Raw genomic sequence first — 23,174 nt, forward strand, 5'->3', positions numbered from 1 at the left:
TCAAAACAACACCAAAAACAAGCAGAGAGTCCATTTCCAGTACATCATTTCCATCACATTCACATCTACACTTTCAGGATTCCACCCCCACCAGAACACAACTTTCTCCACTTTTTGGAACAATGTTTTGAATCAAAGAACGAAATTTTGGAAACATGTAAACCTAAGCATTCAATTCTGTTACAACCTAGAATTCAATTGAATGAATTTCGCTACACAGTGAACCGTATGTTTTTTTCGTACGTAATTCGATTTTTTTTCTTCGTTTAAGGCTAATATATATTAGTGTGTTGCAAATAAAGCAGGATGTCAATTTCACTCCCTTGATGATCAGTGCTAAAACAAAGAAACTGACAACATTACCATTCCCTTCCAAACACAGATGTTCCACTCTTCTTGATCACATAACTCAACACCACCATTGTCATCTCCGTGTCACGAATAGACTCCATTTAATTTTCAAATAGGCCGAAGCGGACAGGAACACCCTCAACCTTGAGCCAAGCGTGCCCTTTCAAGAAAGGCCCTACAGTATACTGCATTGCCTCTTCCTTGTTAATTTTCTTGTATCCATCCCACTTCACTCTGTTGTCAGTTTTTGCGCCCGGTCCCTTGTTGTTATACTCTGCGTAATACAACGTTTTCAACGCGAAATCTCCTTCCCACGGTGTCCATCCATCCAGGTGAATCAGGTCCTCAATTGTCGACTCCATCACTATGGTTCTCGAAAATTCTTTCCATGGCCTTCCGAGGTAGGTCTTGAATTGGGACTTTACTGGCTCAAGATCTTTGTCAGGCATGATTTGGCAATTCTGCAACACTATTCCTGTGGTTTCCCGTTTGTCAGTCCTTCCCTGTGCTGTGACAGTGTTTTGTTGGTTTTCCAAAGGCTTGCGAACATAGATCAAGCAGTTCTGGAAGATGGCAGCAGCGTCGCCAAAGATGAAATCAACTGTGCCGGAAATGACACAGCTCTTATAGAACTGCCGATGAGTTTGTGCGTACAATGTCTCTTGGTACCCTTCAAACCGGCAGTTCAGAAAAATAGCGCGGTCTGCTTGGACTCTCGCTGCCACTGCCTGACGCTTTTCAGGTCCAGCCGTGTTTCTGAATCCCATCGACTTTGCCATAAAACCTTCCCCTAAGGCCGCTGCAATAGAATCAAACGGAAAGAAAAGAGTAAGTAACATTCACACTAACTTAAATGGTGAGGTAAGCCTTATACATCCTCCATGTTCTATTGTTATAAGATATATACATTATTTGTTTCCTAATTTGAGTGTGAGAGTGTGAGGTAAAAAAGTCGCGCATTGGTGAAAAGATAAACCTTACAAGGGCTTAAAAGAAGTTGGGCTACTATCTATTTTGACAATTGATTAAGATGGAACCTCAATTTTCTTCATGGTATTAGAGCAAGTTAGCCCACATGTGAAGTGGCCACATATGCTCCACATCACCCATTTGAGGCTTATAAATTCGCCACACGTAAGGGGTCGTGTGAGAGTGTGAGGTAAAAGAGTCCCACACTGGTGAAGGAAGAAACCTTGCAAAGGCTTATAAGAAGTTAGGTTACTCCCCATATCACCAATTGGTTTTATGGTGCAACCTCAAGTTTCTTCATCGAGCACATGTAGTGTAATACAAAATGAGAGTGATTTCAGCACGTCCATTTTCTCGCTCTATACACCCATGTTTATTTATGGCGCTAGGTTTTCGATTTATATATACACCCATGTTTATTTATGGCGCTAGGTTTTCGATTTATATAAGTCAAAAGAAAATGAAGAGGCAAAAATAAACAGAAGTGTATAGGAGCACGTACCGAAAGGTGCAGTTTGAAATGTCCTAACTCCATCGGCTAAGTTCTTATTTCCAGTGATGATGCTCTTCTGTGAACCATCGCCGTACATTGTAACGTTCGGCATCTTCTTTGTCACAGTCACAGTCTCATCATAGACTCCTTCTTTAACATAGATGACATACCTGAATTTTCATAAGGGTTAAAAAAAAACTGATAAATAAAGATAACATGATTATGAAAATCATCGCCTTTTGAACACAGCACACACCGTCCTTCGTATTTTTGGGGCATTTTTTCCAAGGCTTCACTAATGGTTTTGTAGTTTCCACTGCCATCTTTTGCCACTGTCACGTTGGGGGTGAGTTTCTTGTCGTTTTTCTTCAACATCCTTCGGTCCTCATGACTCATCCAGTTAGGGAATCCGCTCTTGTCCTGCGATAGAAGGCGGCGATTTGATCCTGCAGCTGCTCCTGTACTCGGTAGTTGCAACTGGTTAAGGAGTGAAAGCATGGCCAGGGAATTGCTCGTGAATTCCTTAGAGGTCTGCAACATCTTCTCCAAGTCGGACTTCAATTTTCCATCAGGAAACCCGTCGACGCATGTCTGCTGGTAAGATATCACCGCACTTAGCCAGCTGTTCAAGACGCCGATGCGCACTTTCCCTGACTCAGTGTTGTTGCCAACCTGAGAAATGGCGTCCCCCAATTCCTCCATGGCGTCCTCGAACAGCCCTTTGCAATCCTCGAACGCTCCCTTCTCTTCCGGGCTGCTGAAAGTGAGCTCAGCGGTTTTGCTGTAGACACTCTTGGCCTCGTCCGAGGTGGCTGAGATTGCGGTCTTGATGAATGCCATGGGTTTCGTTTCGCCATTTGCCTTTTCAATGATGCCCTCGCACTTGTCCTTGTAATCTGTCGCACTGCACATCTCCTTCAGGATCTTCTTACTATTTGAAGGGGCTTTGTTCTTCGGTGGTGTATTTTTCTGTTTTGGAGCCGCCGGTGCAGGTTTCCCTGCTTTGCCTTGCGTAGTATTGCCCTGCTTAGCATTTCCCTTCTTGTTGCTAAGTTTGTTGACAATGAAATAGGCTCCGACGGCAATCAGAACAAGGAGGAGAATAACGACAACCGCTATGATAATTCTCTTCTTGACCTTACGTGCCTTCTCGGCCTTTCGGCGTTCAGAAATCTGGTCGAAATCCTGAAATGCCATTACGAGAGGTGGCTTTAAGGCAGAGGGATCTCTGCCTTAATAATCTTGGGCCAAGGCACAGGGCGAGACACCTAGTCGAGCAAGAGACAGGAAAGAGATTGAAACACAATGGCGTTTCGGCTTTAATTGCTTTCACTTTCGCGTCCTCTTCCTATCTCGTTGTTCTTCAGTTTCAGAATTTCGAATCTCCATTGTTATTTTGGCATTTGACAGAGGAGGTCTGGTCAGGAGAGTTTTCAGGTATTCTATTTTTCAAAAGTTAGTTGGAGAAGACAAGAAGGGGTCTTTTCCTTTCCAACCGCATTTCCCCCGCGAATCCTTTCTGAAATTACCGTTATACCCCTTACTGTCAAACTACATAAGAGCATATAGTGTTCAAATTTGTCAATGAATTCATGATTGTGTGTATTCTTTTGTGAGGTTATGATTGAAGTCATAACAAATTCATGACTCCAATTAGTGGACTAAGCCAGTCAAGCATTAAATATATGGGTTAGGATTCGATGACATGAGCTTTTGATACACATTTTGACACTTATTTTTGTAGGGTTCACTCCATAATGTACTTTAACAATTCGACCATCTATATTTTAGTACATCATTCATAGATCATCCTTGCAAACAATTAGACAAATCAATAAGCATTAAGACATTCATTTATAGTGAAGAAAATTGATGAATACGGTTCTACAAAAAAAACATTAAATTAATCCAATGGTCATATGGTTTCAGATTTGGGTGATTTTTTGTGGACATGATCTTTAAGGTAAGACCTGAAATATAGACGGTTTGATCGTTAAAATACATTATGAAGTGGACCCACAAAAACTATGTAAAAATGTGTGTTAAAAGCGTGTGTCCTAAAATCTTAACCCTATGTATATTAATCGATTAGAAAATCACATGAAATTTTGAAAAAATAGCCTCTCTTTTGGTGTCTTCATAGAGTATAACTAGTAAATATGGATTAGGCCGGTTGATTAGTGTAGTTTGTCAATTCTCTTGCATTCAAGTTCAAATTTTTCTCTTCATAAATTGTAGTAGTATTGTAAAAGAAAAACGGAATTTTGACTAATAAAAAAGGGTTTGATCTTGTGAGGGTTCAAAATGATCGAGGGGCCGTCGAGTTACTATATTTCTAGAACTTTCCAATTTCCATGGAATCATGAGGCAGTGGTCAAAATTGTTAGCGTTTTATTTGGGGTTTGAATGTTGACATGCTCGAAGTGTAGAACATCCTATCAGAAAATACCCCCTAACCCCCAAAAAAATCAGAAATATTTCACTTCATTCACACAAACTTTCACCTTTGATATACATATTTGAAAATGTACGAAAAATTATTTCAAACAAGACTATTCAAACAAAGATCAGATGCCTTCATCATAAGGAAATAAAGTGGACTGCAGCCATTCATCACCAGCAATAAACTCTTGCACACTGAAATTGGATGCATCATAATAGTCCATAACATGATGTCCTGTCCAGTTCACTCTATTATCCGTCCCAGCGCCAGGACCATAATTCTGGTACTCTCCATAGTATAAAGTGTCCAACCCTAGGTCCCCGGACTAATTAGTGCACCCAGTCGGGTCAATAAAGTCGTTAATGTAGGATTTCAGGACAACAGTCGTAGAGTCATTCCTCCACGGCCGGCCTAAGTAGCTTTTGACAATGCTGGAATGAGAGTGCAACTCATCACTGGCTAGAATGTAGCAGTTCGGCATGGAGATTCCTGTGTTCTGATCTAGTGTGTCCCTGGACTGCGCCGTGACGACTGTGATTTGTCCTGGCATTGGTATCTTGGACACAATGTTGCATGCTTGAAATACAACTGCGGCGGTACCACATATGTAGCCTATGGTTCCGAATATATCGCACTCTCTATAGAATTGTCTGAAAGAGTGCACGTATAATGTGTCTTGGTAGCCATCGATGGCGCATTTGTAATGTGCAGCCAGGTCTGCATTAATTCTCAGAGCAACTGCTTGGTGCTTTTCTGGCCCTGCCGTGTCCTTAATTGTTATGTCTCTTGCTAGAAAGCCCTCTCCGGACACAGCTGAAAAAATTGAGTGTTCGGTTAAAACAAACTGGGAATGAAAGGGGTACCAAATGTAAACATGATTTTTCAAAATCTGCACTAATCATTGAAGACAATTGAGGTCTACCATAAAATCAATTGACAATATGGAGAGTAGCCCAACTTATAAGCCCATGCAAAGTCCCTAGCTTCTCCCATCAATGTGGGCTACATTCTCAAGAATCTCAACACGCCCCCTCACATGTGACAAATTTTCAATCCTAAACACTTAAACAACACAAGACGGGGGTGTGGAGCACGTGTGACGTAAGACAAACTGCTCTGATACTATGATAAAATTCAAAGAAGCTCAAAGAAGTAAACTTGAGAGGGAGAAACTGATTTTTATATTTCTTCACTACTAAGAAGTACAACTGTAGAGCAGAGTATTTATACTCAGGGACATGTACATCTAGTTGCACTAATCTCATTAGCTAGAATAATGACACATGGCACTAATGACAACTATACACAAGTTAATAAAACAGTACAACATTCCTAGCACCACACTCTCCATTCTATCAATTATCCCCTATGGTTAAGCATGTTATCGATCTCAGTCTAAATTAGATTTTTATCATAATCTTGTCCAACTTTTGTCATGTGTAGCAGGGGTGAAAAAACCATTTAAAACATTGAAGCTTGTTCAATCTTTAAATCAGGCTTAAAATGACTTTTACATGAAAATTAATCACACACGAACAAACTTAATTACCTACGGTTGCAGATCTGAATGGAGTCCATCCATCATAATAACTGCGTTTACCAGTGATGAAAGTGATGTCACTTCCATCTCCAAAAAGAACAAGGTTGGTCTTGTAGCTCGGAATCTCCACATTTTCTGCATAAACCCCTTCTTTGACATGTATAATCGTCCTATCGTAACTATTATTTTATTGAAGTATTAGTCTTTAACCCTAGTATCAGTCTTTAACCCTAATACAGGATATTAAGCACTGGATTAAGATTGCTGCCCTACTGTCTTTGATTAGCTGGTTGCTTCTCTGTTAAGCATCCTATCTTACAGCCACCTTAATCTCTGACGTAATCCATAAGTCATGGTGCACACTCCCAAGAAAGGACGTTAGGGTTTTATCCGTTAGGTTGTTATTAGGGTTAGGGTTTTAGGCTGTGCTGTTGTTCTCTTTAAAAGCTATTTTGTCCTTGTAATAAAACCATGAATGAAATACAAATTGAGTTTAACTCAAAATCAGTTTCCCATCTTTTCTACATGGTATCAAAGCAGTGATCCCTCTAGGACCTGCCTCTGTGTTCATTCTGAAATCCTTCCAAATCCAAACCAGTTAAGCCATTATGGCAACACCAGCAGAAAAAGAAAAAATTTCACAAAACGAAACCATGGATACCAATCCAATTCAACGTTTGAGCTCTGTGCTCCTAAACAAATTCAACCATCTGCCCTGGTCACGAGCTATTACTCTCGCTCTTGGAGGACGTGGAAAGCTCCCTTTCATTCAAAGGGATGACATCATGCCCGAAACAACTTCACCAGATTATGCAGCATGGGTGTCCTAAGATCAACTTATCATGTCTTGGCTGTTAAACTCTATGGAACCAAAGATGGCTGAGATTTTCAATTATTCAGTGTCATTTCACCAGCTTTGGAATTTTGTACAAGACATGTATGGGGAACTAAACAATGCTGCACGAGTCTTCCAGCTGAAGAAAGATCTTACGGTATTACAACAGGGAAATCTCTTTTTTGTTCAACATCTTGGCAACTTGAAGAACAAATGGAATGAATTGGATCTCTACAGACCTCATACCACGAACACAACCATTCTTTTAAAGCGTGCTAAAGAAGACAAGGTGTTCCAATTGCTTGCCAGCCTTGGACCAGAGTATGAAGATCTTAAAAGTCGCCTCTTGATGACACCTGAGCTTCCCACCTTCCAGATGGTCTACAATGTTATTCAACGCGAAGAAATAAGAAAGAAGGTCATGAACGCAGACGTGGTCGTTGGATAATCAGATCATAGGCCATCAGAAGCGAGAGCCTTCACCTCTCCAGACCATATAAGGGAAAACGACCAGACTTAAAGTGTTCTCACTGTGAGAAGATAGGTCGTCCAGGCGTTGGACACATAAAAGAAAAGTGTTGGATTCTTCATCCAGTACTTAAACCCAAGTTCAACGATGATGGAAGAGCACCAAGAAACCAAATGAAGCATGCCTACATTCCTAGAGCAAATCTTGTTTGCGACAATCTCCAATAATGTGATAAACTCTTCCTCTAATCCCATTACTCTCATAAATGAATTTGCTAACTTCTTGCAAGAGAAACAAGGAAAAACAAATCATGAAAGTCCCTCAGCCATGCTCGGCAAGTTCGCTGGCTTCCTCGCACAATCAAGCTCAGTGTCACAAAATGGCGTGCCAGGTATTGTTGCAACTATTTCCACTGCATTGGATCTTAGTAGTAGTCGTGATTTTTAGATAGTCGACTCAGGAGCTTCTGATCACATGACTAACGATGCATCTTTACTAAATGATTTTCAAAACTTCTCCACTCCTTCTTTTGTCTCTGTAGCTACTGGCACCAAAGTTCATATAGCAGGCAGAGGGAAACTCAAAATCTTCTCGGGTAAAAAAGAATCCCTTGTCATGCATGTCCCTTCCTTTCCTTTCAAACTGTTGTCAGTAGGAAGAATAACACAATTGCTCAATTGTCTTGCAATTCTTTCCACTCACTGTGTGATTTTCTAGGATCGAGTTTCAAAGGAAACGATTGGTAAAGGGTTCTTCCTGAATGGACTGTACTATGTCAACTTCTCTTCAAGTTTTCCAAAGAGTTTCTACGTAAACTCAAACACAGTAAACAAGGAGCAGCTATGGCACATGATATTAGCTCACCCTTCTTCACATGTTATGTCTTTTCTTTTTCCTAGTTTCTGTAAAGTGATCCCAGATTGTGAAGTTTGTCACAAATCTAAGTTCACCAGGTTATCCTTTCCCCATTCTCTCTCTAGAGCTACCAAAGCATTTGAAATTATCCATTCCAATATTTGGGGACCTGCAACCTTAGAGTGTTTTGATGGTTACAGATTCTATATATCTTTCATTGATAATTTCTCTAGAACTACCTTTGTGTATTTACTTAAATTCAAGCACGAAGCTTTCCAGTGTTTCAAAAATTTCATAACTTAGTTAAAAATCATTTTGACTATAATATTGGCATCTTAAGGTCTGATAATGGGTCTGAGTACACTTTCAAAAGCATGACAACCTACTTAAGTAAGCATGGAATTTTGCAACAAACAAGTTGTGTAGGAACGCCACAACAAAATGGCATTTCAGAAAGAAAGAACCGAGATTTGCTTGAGAAAGCTCGAGCACTAATGCTGCAAGCAAAAGTTCCAAAGAAGTTCTAGTCCCAAGCTATACAAACTGCCGCATACATCATCAATCGATTTCCTAGCAGAATCTTGAAGTTTAAATCTCTTTATCAAATTCTCAAAGGGAGAGAAATTGACATAAGTCATCTTCGTGTGTTTGGATGCATATGCTATATACACATTCAAACTATTCACAGAGATAAACTTGATCCAAGGGCTATCAAGTGTGCATTCCTAGGCTACTCAACGTCCTAAAAGGGATACAAATGTTATGATTCTAAGACCAGAAAGGTGTTTGTATCCAGGGATGTACGTTTTGATAAGACAAAATCCTTCTTTCAGAAGCATGATGATGAACCTCAGGAGGAGCTCTCATATGAAATGTTTCCCACTCCTCTCTTCCTTGATAATCCAAGGTTGTTAACACCGCACAATGAAGCAGTTGAGATAGAGTCAGCCCTTGAAAATATGGAAGCAGATGATGAAGAAGTCCTTCATGAAAAGAGAGAGCCTCAACTTGAACAACCTCCTCCTCTACGATGGAATCCTTCTCGAAACAAACAACCTACAGCCAGGCTTGATGATTTTGAAATCTACACACCTAGACATCTTATTGGACAAATGGTTTACCATAGCAAGGTCTCTCCATCCCATGCTGCCTTTGTGATTGAATTATCTCGAAACTCTGAGCCTCGATCATTCGAAGAGGCAAACCAATCTCCTGTATGGAGGCGTGCCATGCTTGAAGAACTGAAGGCACTCGATGAAAATCAAACTTGGAGCATTGTTTCACTGCCAAAAGGTCAACGTGTGGTTGGGGCAATATGGATTTACAAGACGAAATTTCACTCAGATGGAACCATAGAGCGGCACAAGGCAAGGTTAGTTGCAAGGGGTTTCATGCAAACCTTCGAGGCAGATTACAAAGAAACCTTTGCCCTGGTGGCAAAGATGAACACAGTTAAAGTGCTTCTTTCGGTGGCTATCAATTCACACTGGTCTCTACATCAAATGGATGTAAAAAACGTTTTCCTACATGGGGAGTTAGAAGAAGAGGTGTACATACGCCTACCACCTGGTCATGAACGAGAGAATGAACAAGGAATAGTCTGCAAGCTTCACAAGGTCATTTACGGCCTCAAGCAATCTCCAAGAGCTTGGTACTCAAAACTGAGCTCTGTCCTTATGTATCCGATTTTAAACGAAACAATGCAGACTTTTCAATGTTCACTAGGATTGGTACGCATGGAAGATTGGTGGTACTTGTTTATGTTGATGATCTTATTGCCACAGGAGATAATCCAGAAGAAATAACTGCTCTCAAAGCCACCTTACATTCAACCTTCTCAATCAAAGATCTTGGCAGACTCCGATACTTTCTTGGAATCGAAATGGATCAATCTCTAACTGGTATGTTTCTAAATCAACAAAAGTACGTTCTCGATCTTTTAGAAGAAGCCAATATGATGCATTGCAAGCCTGTCAAAACACTACTACCAACAAATTTCAAGGATGAAACTGTTGGAAATGTGCCCTAAAGCCAATCATGTGATGATACTTTACGGACATTTCACATGTTAAACTAATCTAGTTTTACATATAAAGGGCATACATTATTGTTTGAGCCGTCTCATATAAATGTTATATGCTTAAACGATAAAGTCCAAGGAATATGTGATTGGGAGAATGTAATCTAATGAAGTTAGATTCATGAGACCATTCTTTCGTAGACACATCCTAAACGTTCCTGATCATAGGATTGTCAATTGGGCGTTGACAGTCCGTTAAGATCAGTACGTACTATGTCTTCTCTCAGGGAGAGTGATTAGTCTCGAGTCATTGGTGTGTGTGACATCAAGACAAGTACGTAGGTGCTCAATAGAGAATGAGTTCACTGAACGTGATCAACGAAGAGTTCTTATATTCCATGTCACATGAGAACTCATGGTTGGGATAATGCAAAGTAGTCCTTTGACCTGAGGCATCACAGTTGTCTTGTGGTTAAGTCCTTGATCTTTGATTATGTCAAAGTCACCCCCTCGGGGTGTCCACGACATCGTTGGGGTTAAGCCACTTAGCTATGGAGACAAGTGAATGCGCAACAAGGGATCTCTAACCTTCAAACAGTTGAGGGAGAATACTCTATGATATGATTTGGAATCTCTGGCCAGAGTATGAATGAGATTAGGGAATGCGTTCCAAATCACATTCAAGGAAATCATATAAGCACACGAATCACATTGGATAGTAGACATGAATAAATAAACTATCATACCAAACAATGTGGTCAAGAGTATTAGATTAGAGAAGGACCGTATTGCATTTGTAATCCCGAACTGAATAGGTTCTCCACCTCTTCTGATTAGCTTGGGTAACCATGATATGCTGCTAGGTGTCACTCATGGTTTGTGGAAGCCCTAAACGTGTGTAATCACTAAAGGGAGAATTGAAAATAGTTTCAATTCACAATCGATGTAAAATGGTTTTAATCGCCCACTACCTCGCTAAAAGGAACCTAATGGATCGCACACCGTAAAAGGTAGAGATTGGAGATTAAACGGAAATGAGTAAGAATGATTAAATGGTTTAATCATTTAATTATGGCAAGGATTAATTAATATGTTAATTAATCAAACGAATAAGTTCGTTAAAGACTTCGGGATAGTTTTGGACCTTAAGGCCCAATGGGCTTCGAACGTCAAGCCCATTAACTTAAGTTGTATGACAATTTAATGAATAAAGATTCATTAAAGCCCAAAAGCCCAAATCCCTTTAAATGGCCGGCCATATGTGTATGAATTAGGGTTTTGGTTGTTTAGGTCACTTAAAGAAGTGACTATATAAATGACTTTATAGCCAAATATTCATTAAGTGATTAAGGGTTTATTTTGGGGGAAAATTGGTGAGAATTGTCTCTCCATTTTCTCTCTAAAGAGGCCAACACCTTGGAGGGTACATCTAGCAATCCTACTACTCCAAGGTCACTCATTTCTTCTACAATCAAACCTTGGTGAAGAGACTTAGAGGTTCCCTATTTTGGGAACTTGGAGAAACCTATTTTTCCATCCAAATCCATGGATCTAAGAAGCAAGGAATGAAGGCCCTATCTCTTTGGGTGATTAGCCTTTGCTTATGCAAAGAGGAATCTACAAAGGTAATAATTTCAACTCACTTTGTTTTGAGTTGATTATTGGTTCACCAATCTACTAGGCTTTGAATTTCATGGTAATGTTTTGTTTTTGAGTGCATGCAAGCATGATTCCGCCTTTAATTGTTAATTGCATGCTATATGATGTTGCTCAAATGAACATGTTTTTCAAAATAAATCCTTCAAGTGGTATCAGAGCCTAGGTCTAGTAGTTGGTGAATCCTTTTGGGTTTTGTAGTTCATAAGTTTATGATTTAAAAGTTGTAATTGTTACAAGCTTTATTCTTGCTTCTTTGAATGTAAATTTTGTTTGAAAATTTGCCATCTCAAATGTTGTAGATGTAGTTCATATGAGGATGAATATTGGAGCTAAAATTTGGTGCCATGATTTTGGGGATTTTCGGCCAAATCCAAAGGGTGATTTTTTTGGTTCATGTTTGTCTTGTTAAAATGGTTTTAAGGTGACTTTTGGAACCCCTAAGTACCCTAGGATGTTAGCCTCATTTTGAATGATAAAAATTTGAGTTTTATTGCATGAAAACATTCATGGAGCTCTTATGGGTTTTCATGGATGTTCTTCATATGTTCTTGATGTTCTTGCCAAGAACACAAAGGTTTGTGTTTTGATTCAAAGTTTTGATTTATTTCATAAAGTTTATGATATATGTTTTTCAAATGATTTATCATGTATTTAAAGTGTTAAATATTTGTATAAATGATGATGGAAACATCAATCATCAAAACATATATTATTTTTATGAAAGTATTTAAAGTGTTAAATATTTGTATAAATGATGAAAGAAATATCAATCATCAAAACATATATTATTTTTATGAAAGGTGAAAGCACTACTTGATTGTTTTTTACAAAACTAATAAATCAAAACACCCACCACTCATTTTTATCCCTAAAAACCGGCCACCCTAATAAAATAGGGTATTTTTGGGCCTTTTATGCAATTACATAAAGTTTTGATACTTTTGTGTATTTGTACTTTGACCCGAAAGTTTACGTTTTGACGTTAAGGCCTAAAAACGCTAAAGGACAAATTGTTTTGCTCCTTTAATGAAGTTTTTGAATTTATTTAAATTTTGGGTTCTAGTTGTATTTACATGAAGTAGTGACTTTTGTGTTTTTACAAAGCGACCCCAAAAGTTTATGTTTTCGCAATATGGCCCAAAAAGTTGTGGTTATTGCATGATGGCCCAAATAGGATGAGAACAAAATTGTTTTGTCTCTTTAAATGAGAATTGGATTTTCATTTTGTTTAGCTCCACTTAAATCAATTTTATGGATACAAAAACCAAATGAAAATGTTGCATTCAATTAATTAGTTAAAGCGTTAATTAATTAAAGGATGATTATGAACCTAAGCCTAATATAATTGAGCTATGTGAAAGGCGTTTCAAATTTGTTTGAACCATGGGAATGTGTAGATTAGATTTTGGTTGTAATTTGATTTGATCAAATGTTGTAAAAGGGCATAAGTCCTTCTTTACTTTAAGGTAATTTGTTTTATGCAAATGTTGTAATGAGCATAAGCTCATCCTTTACTTTGAAGTATTTCTTTCTTGCTTTATATGATATGCATGAAAATGAAGTAATTGGGTCCAACGCCCCTAAGACAACACGCCTTAATGTGATTAAACGCGTAACTAAAATCCATCTCCATCCCTAGACCGAGATTCAACACAAGGCTCGTGTTGAATCTAAACAAAGGTTCATAGTCATCCTAAGGCCCTAAGGCAACTATATAGTCCATCAAATGAATGCAAACCTTATGTTAGTAGTAACATATACTCTTGCTTTAAAAACCGTTTTAAAAGCATAGTGGGAGTATTATGTACAACTAAAACAATCATATGGATCAATAGTTGTAATAGGACCAAAATTGTTTTAATAGAGATTAAAATGTATATTTATATGTGATGAGACCTAAAACCCTCAACCAAACCATTATTAAGTTGATAAGCGTGAGAGTGCTTAGAACGCTCTTTCGTGGCCTTCCACTGTGGTGGGCTTCAATAGTTTGTGACTCGTACAATGTATTCGTCCAGTTCTGGGGTTGCAAAGTATGTGCTTACATTCAGGAGAAGCCCATAAACATATGATGAAGTGAAAGGTAGGCAACAAGTGTGGCCAATATGGAGTTCTTCTGAGGCCATTCTTGAACCCCTACTTGAACTAGCATGGTGGGAATGACTTAACTAAGTGCAATGGTGCCAATATGGAGTTCTTCTGAGGCATCATTCTCTAGAGGCCAAACAAGATGGGTACTTGCATTAGTTGCAAATGAGTAAGCGTACTCTCTCATTATTATTGTTGCTAGCCAATATGGAGTTCTTCTGAGGTGGGCTTGGTAATAGTGAGCCTCCCATAACCTACTAAGAGTTTCATCCAAAACTCTCGAATTCCAATGAGGGATATGGAATTTGCCAAAAATAGTGGGTGGTGCTATTTGATTTAAAGACCCGAATCAAATGGCTTAAAATCAATCAATTTATATTCGTTATGTATTTGTTTACCAATATATTTGCAAACGCTATCCAACACTTGACAAAACCGAATGTTTTAGTTTCCGGACTTAGGTACCACAATCCCAAAGAATGTCTTAAAAGGATTGCATATGTATCTAAGTAGTCTCATCCTCACAATCTTACTATTGATAATGTATCATTAGAAGAATATGTTAGAAAAGGTCTATCATAAAGAGGACAACACTTTTAAATGTCATAATTCTTCAATTACAATTTGTTGTATGAAGAAATAGGAGTTGCTTTGAACAACTCTTAGTCAATGCAAACACTTAGTGCTTGTTTCTTTGTTAAATGAACAAAGAACTTGAGAAGAAAGCACAAAGGCATGAATACATTATGTGCCATGATTCTTCACTTACAAATTGTTGTATGAAGAAATGAGAGTTGCCTTGTACAACTCTTAAAGGTTTGTAATTATGTTTAGAACATAATGGTTGATTGACAAAAATAGTCCATTAACATGGACTTATGATGATTTTGAATCATTGAGTGTTGAAGTGTTAAACCACTTAACGAGACGGAAACTAGGCAAGGACTTCACCTTTGTTTCCCTATCCTAATGATTCACTAAGTTTATGGTAAACTATGTAGTGAACAATAACCACATACTCTCCAAATTGTTTGATGTGTATAACACAATTGAAAAAGGTTTCAAGAGAGATAGTGGGAGTTTAGGGACCATGACTAATGTAGTCAAAGGTGAAAGTCAAATAAAGAAGATAAATAACTCCAAGGGAACAAACTTTCTTTATGAAAGGATGGACATTGGAAGGGGTATTTGCAAGAAATGTCTTGCAAGTGTCAAGAACACACCTTTCGAAGGTGTTGTAAAATGTTCTTGAATAGTTCAAAACAGTTGGTTCTTCTACTTGAATGTATGATTCCGTATTAGTAACTATGTTTTACAAATCGTTGTAAAAGTGTGACTAATAAGAAGTAGAAGATATATGAGAGAAGAAAAGGTGCTTCACATACGGAACGTGAATAAGATATAGATCTCTGCGAAAGCAGATAGTACTTACTTCCTCATATGAACTACCAAAGAAATTGGATTATAGTAATCTAATTGATTGTCTCTATAGTAGAGATGATATGGTAGTGTTAACTGTTTAGAATATAATGATGCTTAAAACCCAAAAGGTTGCAAGGTAGTGACTAATCCCAACTAAATTGTGATACCTCTAAAACATAAGTTACGAGTTGGTGAAACAAGGATGTTTTGGATCGTTAGATCCGGATCCAATACCTTCTTGTTAAAATTGTATAGAGGCGAAATGTTCGAATCTTTATTCTTTTGGAAAGAAGAAAGAATCACAAAGTTGTTGAGGTTAATTCACTTAGATGTTAGTGGCACTTGTCCACAACATAATACTACTCATGTTATATGACATTCACCGAAGATCACTCTCGGTTGGACTATAGTTTATTTTGAATAAACACAAGTCCGAATACTTTGCAAAAGGTTTCAAAGAATTCAAGAAATGTAAATAGATGAGTAAGATATCTAAAGTATTTACCTCCTTAGATTTGATCCAAGGAAAGGTAACACTTTAGATGAGTTTCCTTGAAAGATATTAAGGAAAATAGCATCATAAGATAATGTATTTCTCCATTAGGAGAAGAGCGAACTTGAATAAGATTTAGTTCGTTAAATGTTATCTATTACCCATATATAGGATATATACTTCTAAAACAATATGATTGTCGATGAGAAGATCTTCCAATATTTTCATGACTCCATAAGATGTAGTTGGAAAAGAAAGACAAATCTTAAGCATGTTAAAGATTTGGGGTTGTGTGCTAATAAGCAATATTTGTTTGATAACAATCTTGTAGGATATCCTTAAAATAACTTTTGGATATCGCTTCTATAAACCAACTAACAAATGTTGTTTTGTTGGGTAGTTCATTGTAATTCTACAATGTGATTTGCCTAAAAGCAAATGAACGAGAGATAGAACTCAAAGAATGGGTTCTTTGAGAGACAAGATAGTAATCAACAAATATAACAACCTAGTTCCTATACCACAAGCTCCAAGGTAGTCGATAAGAATGAAAATCCTTATGACTACATTGAGTGCATATACGATATATACTCAAGGAAATGGTAAAGTACCATTTGACTCGAAATAATGAAACCTTCATAGCTAATTGGTAGCTTAAGGTAACTACAATCAAAGAGAATGGTTGACTTTGAAGAAACCATCTTTGAGATAGGCTTGGTTTCAATTAATTCGAAGATTGCTAGCTACAACTAAAATGGTGATTCAATGTTTTGACATAATATGGGTTTCCGAAACCATTATTAAGATAGTCTTGATAATATATGTCCAAAACTATAAATCACAAGACATGTAAGTTGTAGAGATCCATCCATCATGGATCTTAGCAAGTTAGTGGGAGCTATTTGCATTTTATGAGGAAAAAGGATCAAATCGTTTGATTTCTCATCAAGATGTAAATGAATCTTTTGTTTACGAGTTTTACAAAAGATTAGTGGGAGTTAATCATGTTCCTAAAATTTAAGTATATATGATATATTAATTTTGGAAATGAAAAGAATACTTCTTCGTTAAAGTTATGACTTTAATACATTATATGAAGATAGAATGTATATGGGAGATATAGTCTATATACATGGGATGGAAATCTATAATGATATATTTCATGATATAATTGGATTATATCAATCCTTAATAATAGACAATGGATGCTAGGAAGTTTCTCATATGATGATAAACTTCAATAAGAAGGACGATTCTAGTGAGACTAGCAAGTTGCCCTTCTCAAAGGGAACGTACCCTTTGACTCCCATAGAAATAATGCGTAAATTGAATCCTTTATGCATAAGCAGAAAGGTGATTTATGTATTTCATATTGTATGAAAAACATTGATATGAGTTGTACCTAGAACGGTACAAGACGATATCAGTGCAAGCCCAGGATCAGAACCGTGGCAACTGTCAAGTGAGTCCTTAAGTATTTAAGAAATACTTAAGGATAGATTCCTCAAAGAATGAGGAAGAATTAGAGTAACGTAATGGAAGCGTAAATGTATTAGATTATTAATCTGATCCATCATTGGATGTTTCTTCATTATGAATGAAGAGATAAACAAATATCTCTTTATTATGACTAAAGAGATATTTGGATGGAAACATTAAAGTAATGACTTTAGTGTGTTCCATTATGAATGCAAGATATATTGCCATATAGAAGTTTACAACAATGTTGTTTGGATGGGAAAGTTCATTTATGAACTCTCTATTCGATTCCAACCAGAAAGTGTATGACACTAATGGGGCGATAGCTCAAGCCTGGGAATCAAGGTCTCATCAAGATCCGAACACAAATGAGAGACTGAACCACATGATTAAGAATCATGTATAATGGTGACGTCGTTATTCTCAAGGTTGCTTATGTGGATAACACATATAGATATCCACTGTCTAGGCCTACTATTCAGCCATTTATGAAATGACTACAGAAGAGGTATCATCAAGATGACCTAGCTGATTGGCTCTAGTGCAAGTGGGAGATTGTTGGAAATGTGCCCTAAAGCCAATCATGTGATGATACTTTACGGACATTTCACATGTTAAACTAATCTAGTTTTACATATAAAGGGCATACATTATTGTTTGAGCCGTCTCATATAAATGTTATATGCTTAAACGATAAAGTCCAAGGAATATGTGATTGGGAGAATGTAATCTAATGAAGTTAGATTCATGAGACCATTCTTTCGTAGACACATCCTAAACGTTCCTGATCATAGGATTGTCAATTGGGCGTTGACAGTCCGTTAAGATCAGTACGTACTATGTCTTCTCTCAGGGAGAGTGATTAGTCTCGAGTCATTGGTGTGTGTGACATCAAGACAAGTACGTAGGTGCTCAATAGAGAATGAGTTCACTGAACGTGATCAACGAAGAGTTCTTATATTCCATGTCACATGAGAACTCATGGTTGGGATAATGCAAAGTAGTCCTTTGACCTGAGGCATCACAGTTGTCTTGTGGTTAAGTCCTTGATCTTTGATTATGTCAAAGTCACCCCCTCGGGGTGTCCACGACATCGTTGGGGTTAAGCCACTTAGCTATGGAGACAAGTGAATGCGCAACAAGGGATCTCTAACCTTCAAACAGTTGAGGGAGAATACTCTATGATATGATTTGGAATCTCTGGCCAGAGTATGAATGAGATTAGGGAATGCGTTCCAAATCACATTCAAGGAAATCATATAAGCACACGAATCACATTGGATAGTAGACATGAATAAATAAACTATCATACCAAACAATGTGGTCAAGAGTATTAGATTAGAGAAGGACCGTATTGCATTTGTAATCCCGAACTGAATAGGTTCTCCACCTCTTCTGATTAGCTTGGGTAACCATGATATGCTGCTAGGTGTCACTCATGGTTTGTGGAAGCCCTAAACGTGTGTAATCACTAAAGGGAGAATTGAAAATAGTTTCAATTCACAATCGATGTAAAATGGTTTTAATCGCCCACTACCTCGCTAAAAGGAACCTAATGGATCGCACACCGTAAAAGGTAGAGATTGGAGATTAAACGGAAATGAGTAAGAATGATTAAATGGTTTAATCATTTAATTATGGCAAGGATTAATTAATATGTTAATTAATCAAACGAATAAGTTCGTTAAAGACTTCGGGATAGTTTTGGACCTTAAGGCCCAATGGGCTTCGAACGTCAAGCCCATTAACTTAAGTTGTATGACAATTTAATGAATAAAGATTCATTAAAGCCCAAAAGCCCAAATCCCTTTAAATGGCCGGCCATATGTGTATGAATTAGGGTTTTGGTTGTTTAGGTCACTTAAAGAAGTGACTATATAAATGACTTTATAGCCAAATATTCATTAAGTGATTAAGGGTTTATTTTGGGGGAAAATTGGTGAGAATTGTCTCTCCATTTTCTCTCTAAAGAGGCCAACACCTTGGAGGGTACATCTAGCAATCCTACTACTCCAAGGTCACTCATTTCTTCTACAATCAAACCTTGGTGAAGAGACTTAGAGGTTCCCTATTTTGGGAACTTGGAGAAACCTATTTTTCCATCCAAATCCATGGATCTAAGAAGCAAGGAATGAAGGCCCTATCTCTTTGGGTGATTAGCCTTTGCTTATGCAAAGAGGAATCTACAAAGGTAATAATTTCAACTCACTTTGTTTTGAGTTGATTATTGGTTCACCAATCTACTAGGCTTTGAATTTCATGGTAATGTTTTGTTTTTGAGTGCATGCAAGCATGATTCCGCCTTTAATTGTTAATTGCATGCTATATGATGTTGCTCAAATGAACATGTTTTTCAAAATAAATCCTTCAGAAACCTCAGGCATCCAGCTTACAAATGCAACGGAGTATCAAAGGTTGGTAGGAAAACTTATCTATTTGACTATAACCAGACCTAACATTGCTTATGCTGTTAGCTTTGTCAGCCAGTTCATGCATTCTCCCTTATCTCATCATCTGCAACTAGTTAAAAAGATCTTTCGGTACCTGAAAAGCTCAATGTCTACCGGGATTTTCATGCAAAACAACGAACACTTCACCATTGAAGGATACACAGACTCTGATTGGGCAGGCAACGTCCTTGACCGTAGATCCACAACTGGTTACTACACTCTAGTTGGTGGTAACCTCATTTCGTGGAAGAGCAAAAAGCAATCCGTTGTAGCTCGGTCAAGCGCAGAAGCTGAGTACCGAGCAATGGCATTTACTGCATGTGAACTAATTTGGCTAAAGGGTTTGCTACGTGATTTTGAAATCATCTCCTCCAAGCCAATTCTTTTTCACTATGACAATCAAGCAGCGATGCATATTGCTGCCAACCCCGTCTTCCATGAACGCACAAAGCATATCAAGGTTGACTATTATTTCGTCCGTAACCATGTCCAGTCCAAGCTATTACAAACTGTATTTGTTCGCTCCAGTGATCAACTTGCCAATGTGTTCACCAAGCCTCTTCCTTCTGCTCAACTTGATCGTCTTTTCTTCAAGCTTGGATCCAGAAAATCTCTCGATCCAGCTTGAGGGGGAGTACTGAAGTATCAGTCTTTAACCCCTAATACAAGATATTAAGCATTGGATTAAGGTTGCTGCCCTACTGTCTTTGATTAGCTGGTTGCTTCTCTATTAAGCATCCTATCTTACAGCCACCTTAATCTCTGGCGTAATCCATAAGTCATGGTGCACACTCCCAATAAAGGACTTTAGGGTTTTATCCGTTAGGTTGTTGTTAGGGTTAGGGTTTTAGGCTGTGTTGTTGTTCTCTTTATAAGCTATTTTGTCCTTGTAATAAAACCATGAATGAAATACAAATTGAGTTTATCTCAAAATCAGTTTCCCATCTTTTCTACATATTTGGACAAAAAATAATAGCATCACTAATTGTGGTGAAGTTCCCCTATCCATCCCCAGCAATCGTTAGGACTTCACCGGGGTCATATTCATCGCCAGAGCTCTCCAATATCCGGCGGTCTCTCCTCGATAACCACCTCGGAAAGCTCATGAGACGGCGGTTTGTGCGCCCTTTATTCGTCCCTTGCTTTAAGATAACTGAGAGAGAATTGCTTACATATTTGTATGTACTAGTCAAGGAGTTGACTAGGGTTGACTTCATAGGGCCAGAAGCAGAAGCCAGTCCTTCCATGCAAGTGTTCTTGTTTGTGAGAGCAGCGTTGAGGTAAGCCCTAACATCGTTGAGTTTCTTGGAGTTTTGTGCCTGGACTCGAGACACGGATCTTTGAAAGGAAAAGATAGTGATTTGGTGGAGCTCCTTGCAGTCCTGGACAGCTCCCTTTTGTTTCTCGATGATGTTCGAGTACTGTTCGGCCTTGTAGAAGAGATCAGTGAGCTTTCCGGCTTCGGAGGTGGCAACGTTGAGGGATTAGAGGAGGTAGGAGAGGATGTTGGGAGTGATGTTTATGGAGACTGAGAGTTTTAGTGAGTCGAAGCAGATGTCTGGGTAGGGTGTGGACTTGCAGAATGATCTTATGGACAACAAATGGGGATTAAAAGTAGTCGTGTTCGAAGACGAAGAGGAAGAAGAAGAGGAAGAAATGTGGAGAAAAAAGATTATGCATAGGAGCTCCAGCAGTTTTGCAGTGGAGGAAGCCATGAAATGACTCAGAGGAGGAGTTGGGAGAAAAGAAAATTGATATAAACATGCGAGAGTCAGAGCACATAAGAGCGTAAAAGTGCACAACTTATTGGTGTCTATCAAATTCAAAATTTCCTAATTACTTTAAATCTGTTAATTTCTTGTGCAAATTTGATTTGGATTTGCTAGACTAATTAATTTTTTTTTTTTCATCATTTCAATTTTTTTTAACTTAATATCCTCTAATTGTTGAATGTTAACACACAATGGAGATTTATAATAAAATTTATTGCACATGTGGCATAATTTTATTGGGTATTGGTCTCATATATGTTTTAAGAAGTGATATATAAGTTTTAGGGAGAAAAAAATAGTCCACAAGTTAAAGTGAAACGAAATTTGAGTTTCAGGGATTAAAGTAGTGACTTTTGAGTTATAAGGACAAAGTGAGATCAAAATGGAGTTTCATAAGGCATAAATAAAAATATGTATAAGACTATAAATATTGTATTTTGAGCTTACAATTTAATAATCGAAACAGTTCAATTTTTAATCACTATTTGAAGATCACTTCTATATCATTCGAATTGAAAATAGTTTAATCAGTCAAATGTATAAAAAAAATGAATTGTTCATCATGAATTTGTTACTTGATAATTGATATCTATATCATTAATTTTGTTCTATATATTTCAACTACTAATGATCCCTGATTCAAATTTTTTATAGGAGTACGTAGTCTTTAAGGAAGATAAAGAAATTAAACGGTTTCAATTATAAAAGTTTGTACAATGAAAATATAGTATTTGCATGGAGGAATGAGCTCATCCCTTAAAGGAGGGGATGCAAGTATTATCCATAATAATATTAGAGCATAATGACAATGCTAATAGAATAATACATGCATTCCCCTTTGAGTGGGGTGAGCTTATTCCTCTACTTGCAAATAATGTATTTTACTATAGAAATTTTATACCAGGAAATGTTAAATTTCTTAATCATTATTTGAAGATCATCCTGACAATAAAATCATTCAAATTGGAAATTGTTTAGTAATCCAAATATATCAGACATATTAACGGTGTAGGTACCAAATACCATATTAATGATGAACCATCCATTTATTCGAGACATTTGGATGACTAAACAATCTTCAATTTGAATGATTTTTTTTTATAATGATGATCTTCAAGTTAAGATTAAAAAATTCGAACGGTTTCAATCATAAATTTTTATGTTGATACATTATTTGTAAATGTGGAAATGAGTTTATCCCCTCAAAAGAAGAGTACAAGTATTATCCATGCTAATATAGACAGGTACTATATTGTGTTTCCGACCTCCATGCGGGGAATCTTAATTCTCAGCTCTTTAACTTCTTTTTTTCCCCTTAATTCATTTCTTTCACCGGAAATATACTTTATGTTAGGTTTACCATATTATTGAAAATAGCAATGATTGACTACACAAAGATGAGTAAAGATCCAACTTAAAAATTTTCGTGTCTGATTCACAGAACTTTGTACTTGTAACCGGAATAAATCATAATATAAATCACTTTATAAAGATCATCTCTGCAAAAAAATGAATTAAAACTGAGGTCATTAAGTCGATCAACTGTAGCAAATGGATAGACATGTTATAATACTTATATCATTTTCGTCGATATGTTCTTATACAATTCGATGATTAAACAACTTTAGTTTTAATTGAATTTTTGCATACATGGTCTTTATAGAATGATTTATAATATGAACAATTCTTATCATAAACACGAAGGTTTATAAATTAGAAACAAAGAATTTTGAGTAGGAACTTCTACTCATCATTTAAGTAACCAAGTATTGTTCTTATTGAAAAGTTCCAAAACAGAATAAGGGAAAGGGGATTGTATTTTGAAAATCTTAATAA

The 23,174-nt window shown here is 37.3% G+C and overlaps 1 protein-coding gene and 1 pseudogene across 1 annotated transcript; both read right to left on the reverse strand.

Moving 5' to 3' along the window:
- On the reverse strand, nucleotides 1-3,198 carry LOC103454117 (putative pectinesterase/pectinesterase inhibitor 45). Its single transcript, XM_008393709.3, has 3 exons — nucleotides 2,070-3,198; nucleotides 1,823-1,983; nucleotides 1-1,150 (listed from the first exon to the last, which is right to left on the reverse strand). Exons 1-3 carry the CDS (start codon nucleotides 3,008-3,010, stop codon nucleotides 453-455), a joined length of 1,800 nt encoding a protein of 599 aa, XP_008391931.2. The 5' UTR covers nucleotides 3,011-3,198; the 3' UTR covers nucleotides 1-452.
- A 1,182-nt stretch (nucleotides 3,199-4,380) lies between these two features.
- LOC103454125 (probable pectinesterase/pectinesterase inhibitor 12) lies at nucleotides 4,381-21,281 on the reverse strand (annotated as a pseudogene).
- Nucleotides 21,282-23,174: the final 1,893 nt, after the last annotated feature.

This window comes from Malus domestica, chromosome 02, assembly GCF_042453785.1.
Source record: "Malus domestica chromosome 02, GDT2T_hap1".
NCBI lineage: Eukaryota > Viridiplantae > Streptophyta > Magnoliopsida > Rosales > Rosaceae > Malus > Malus domestica.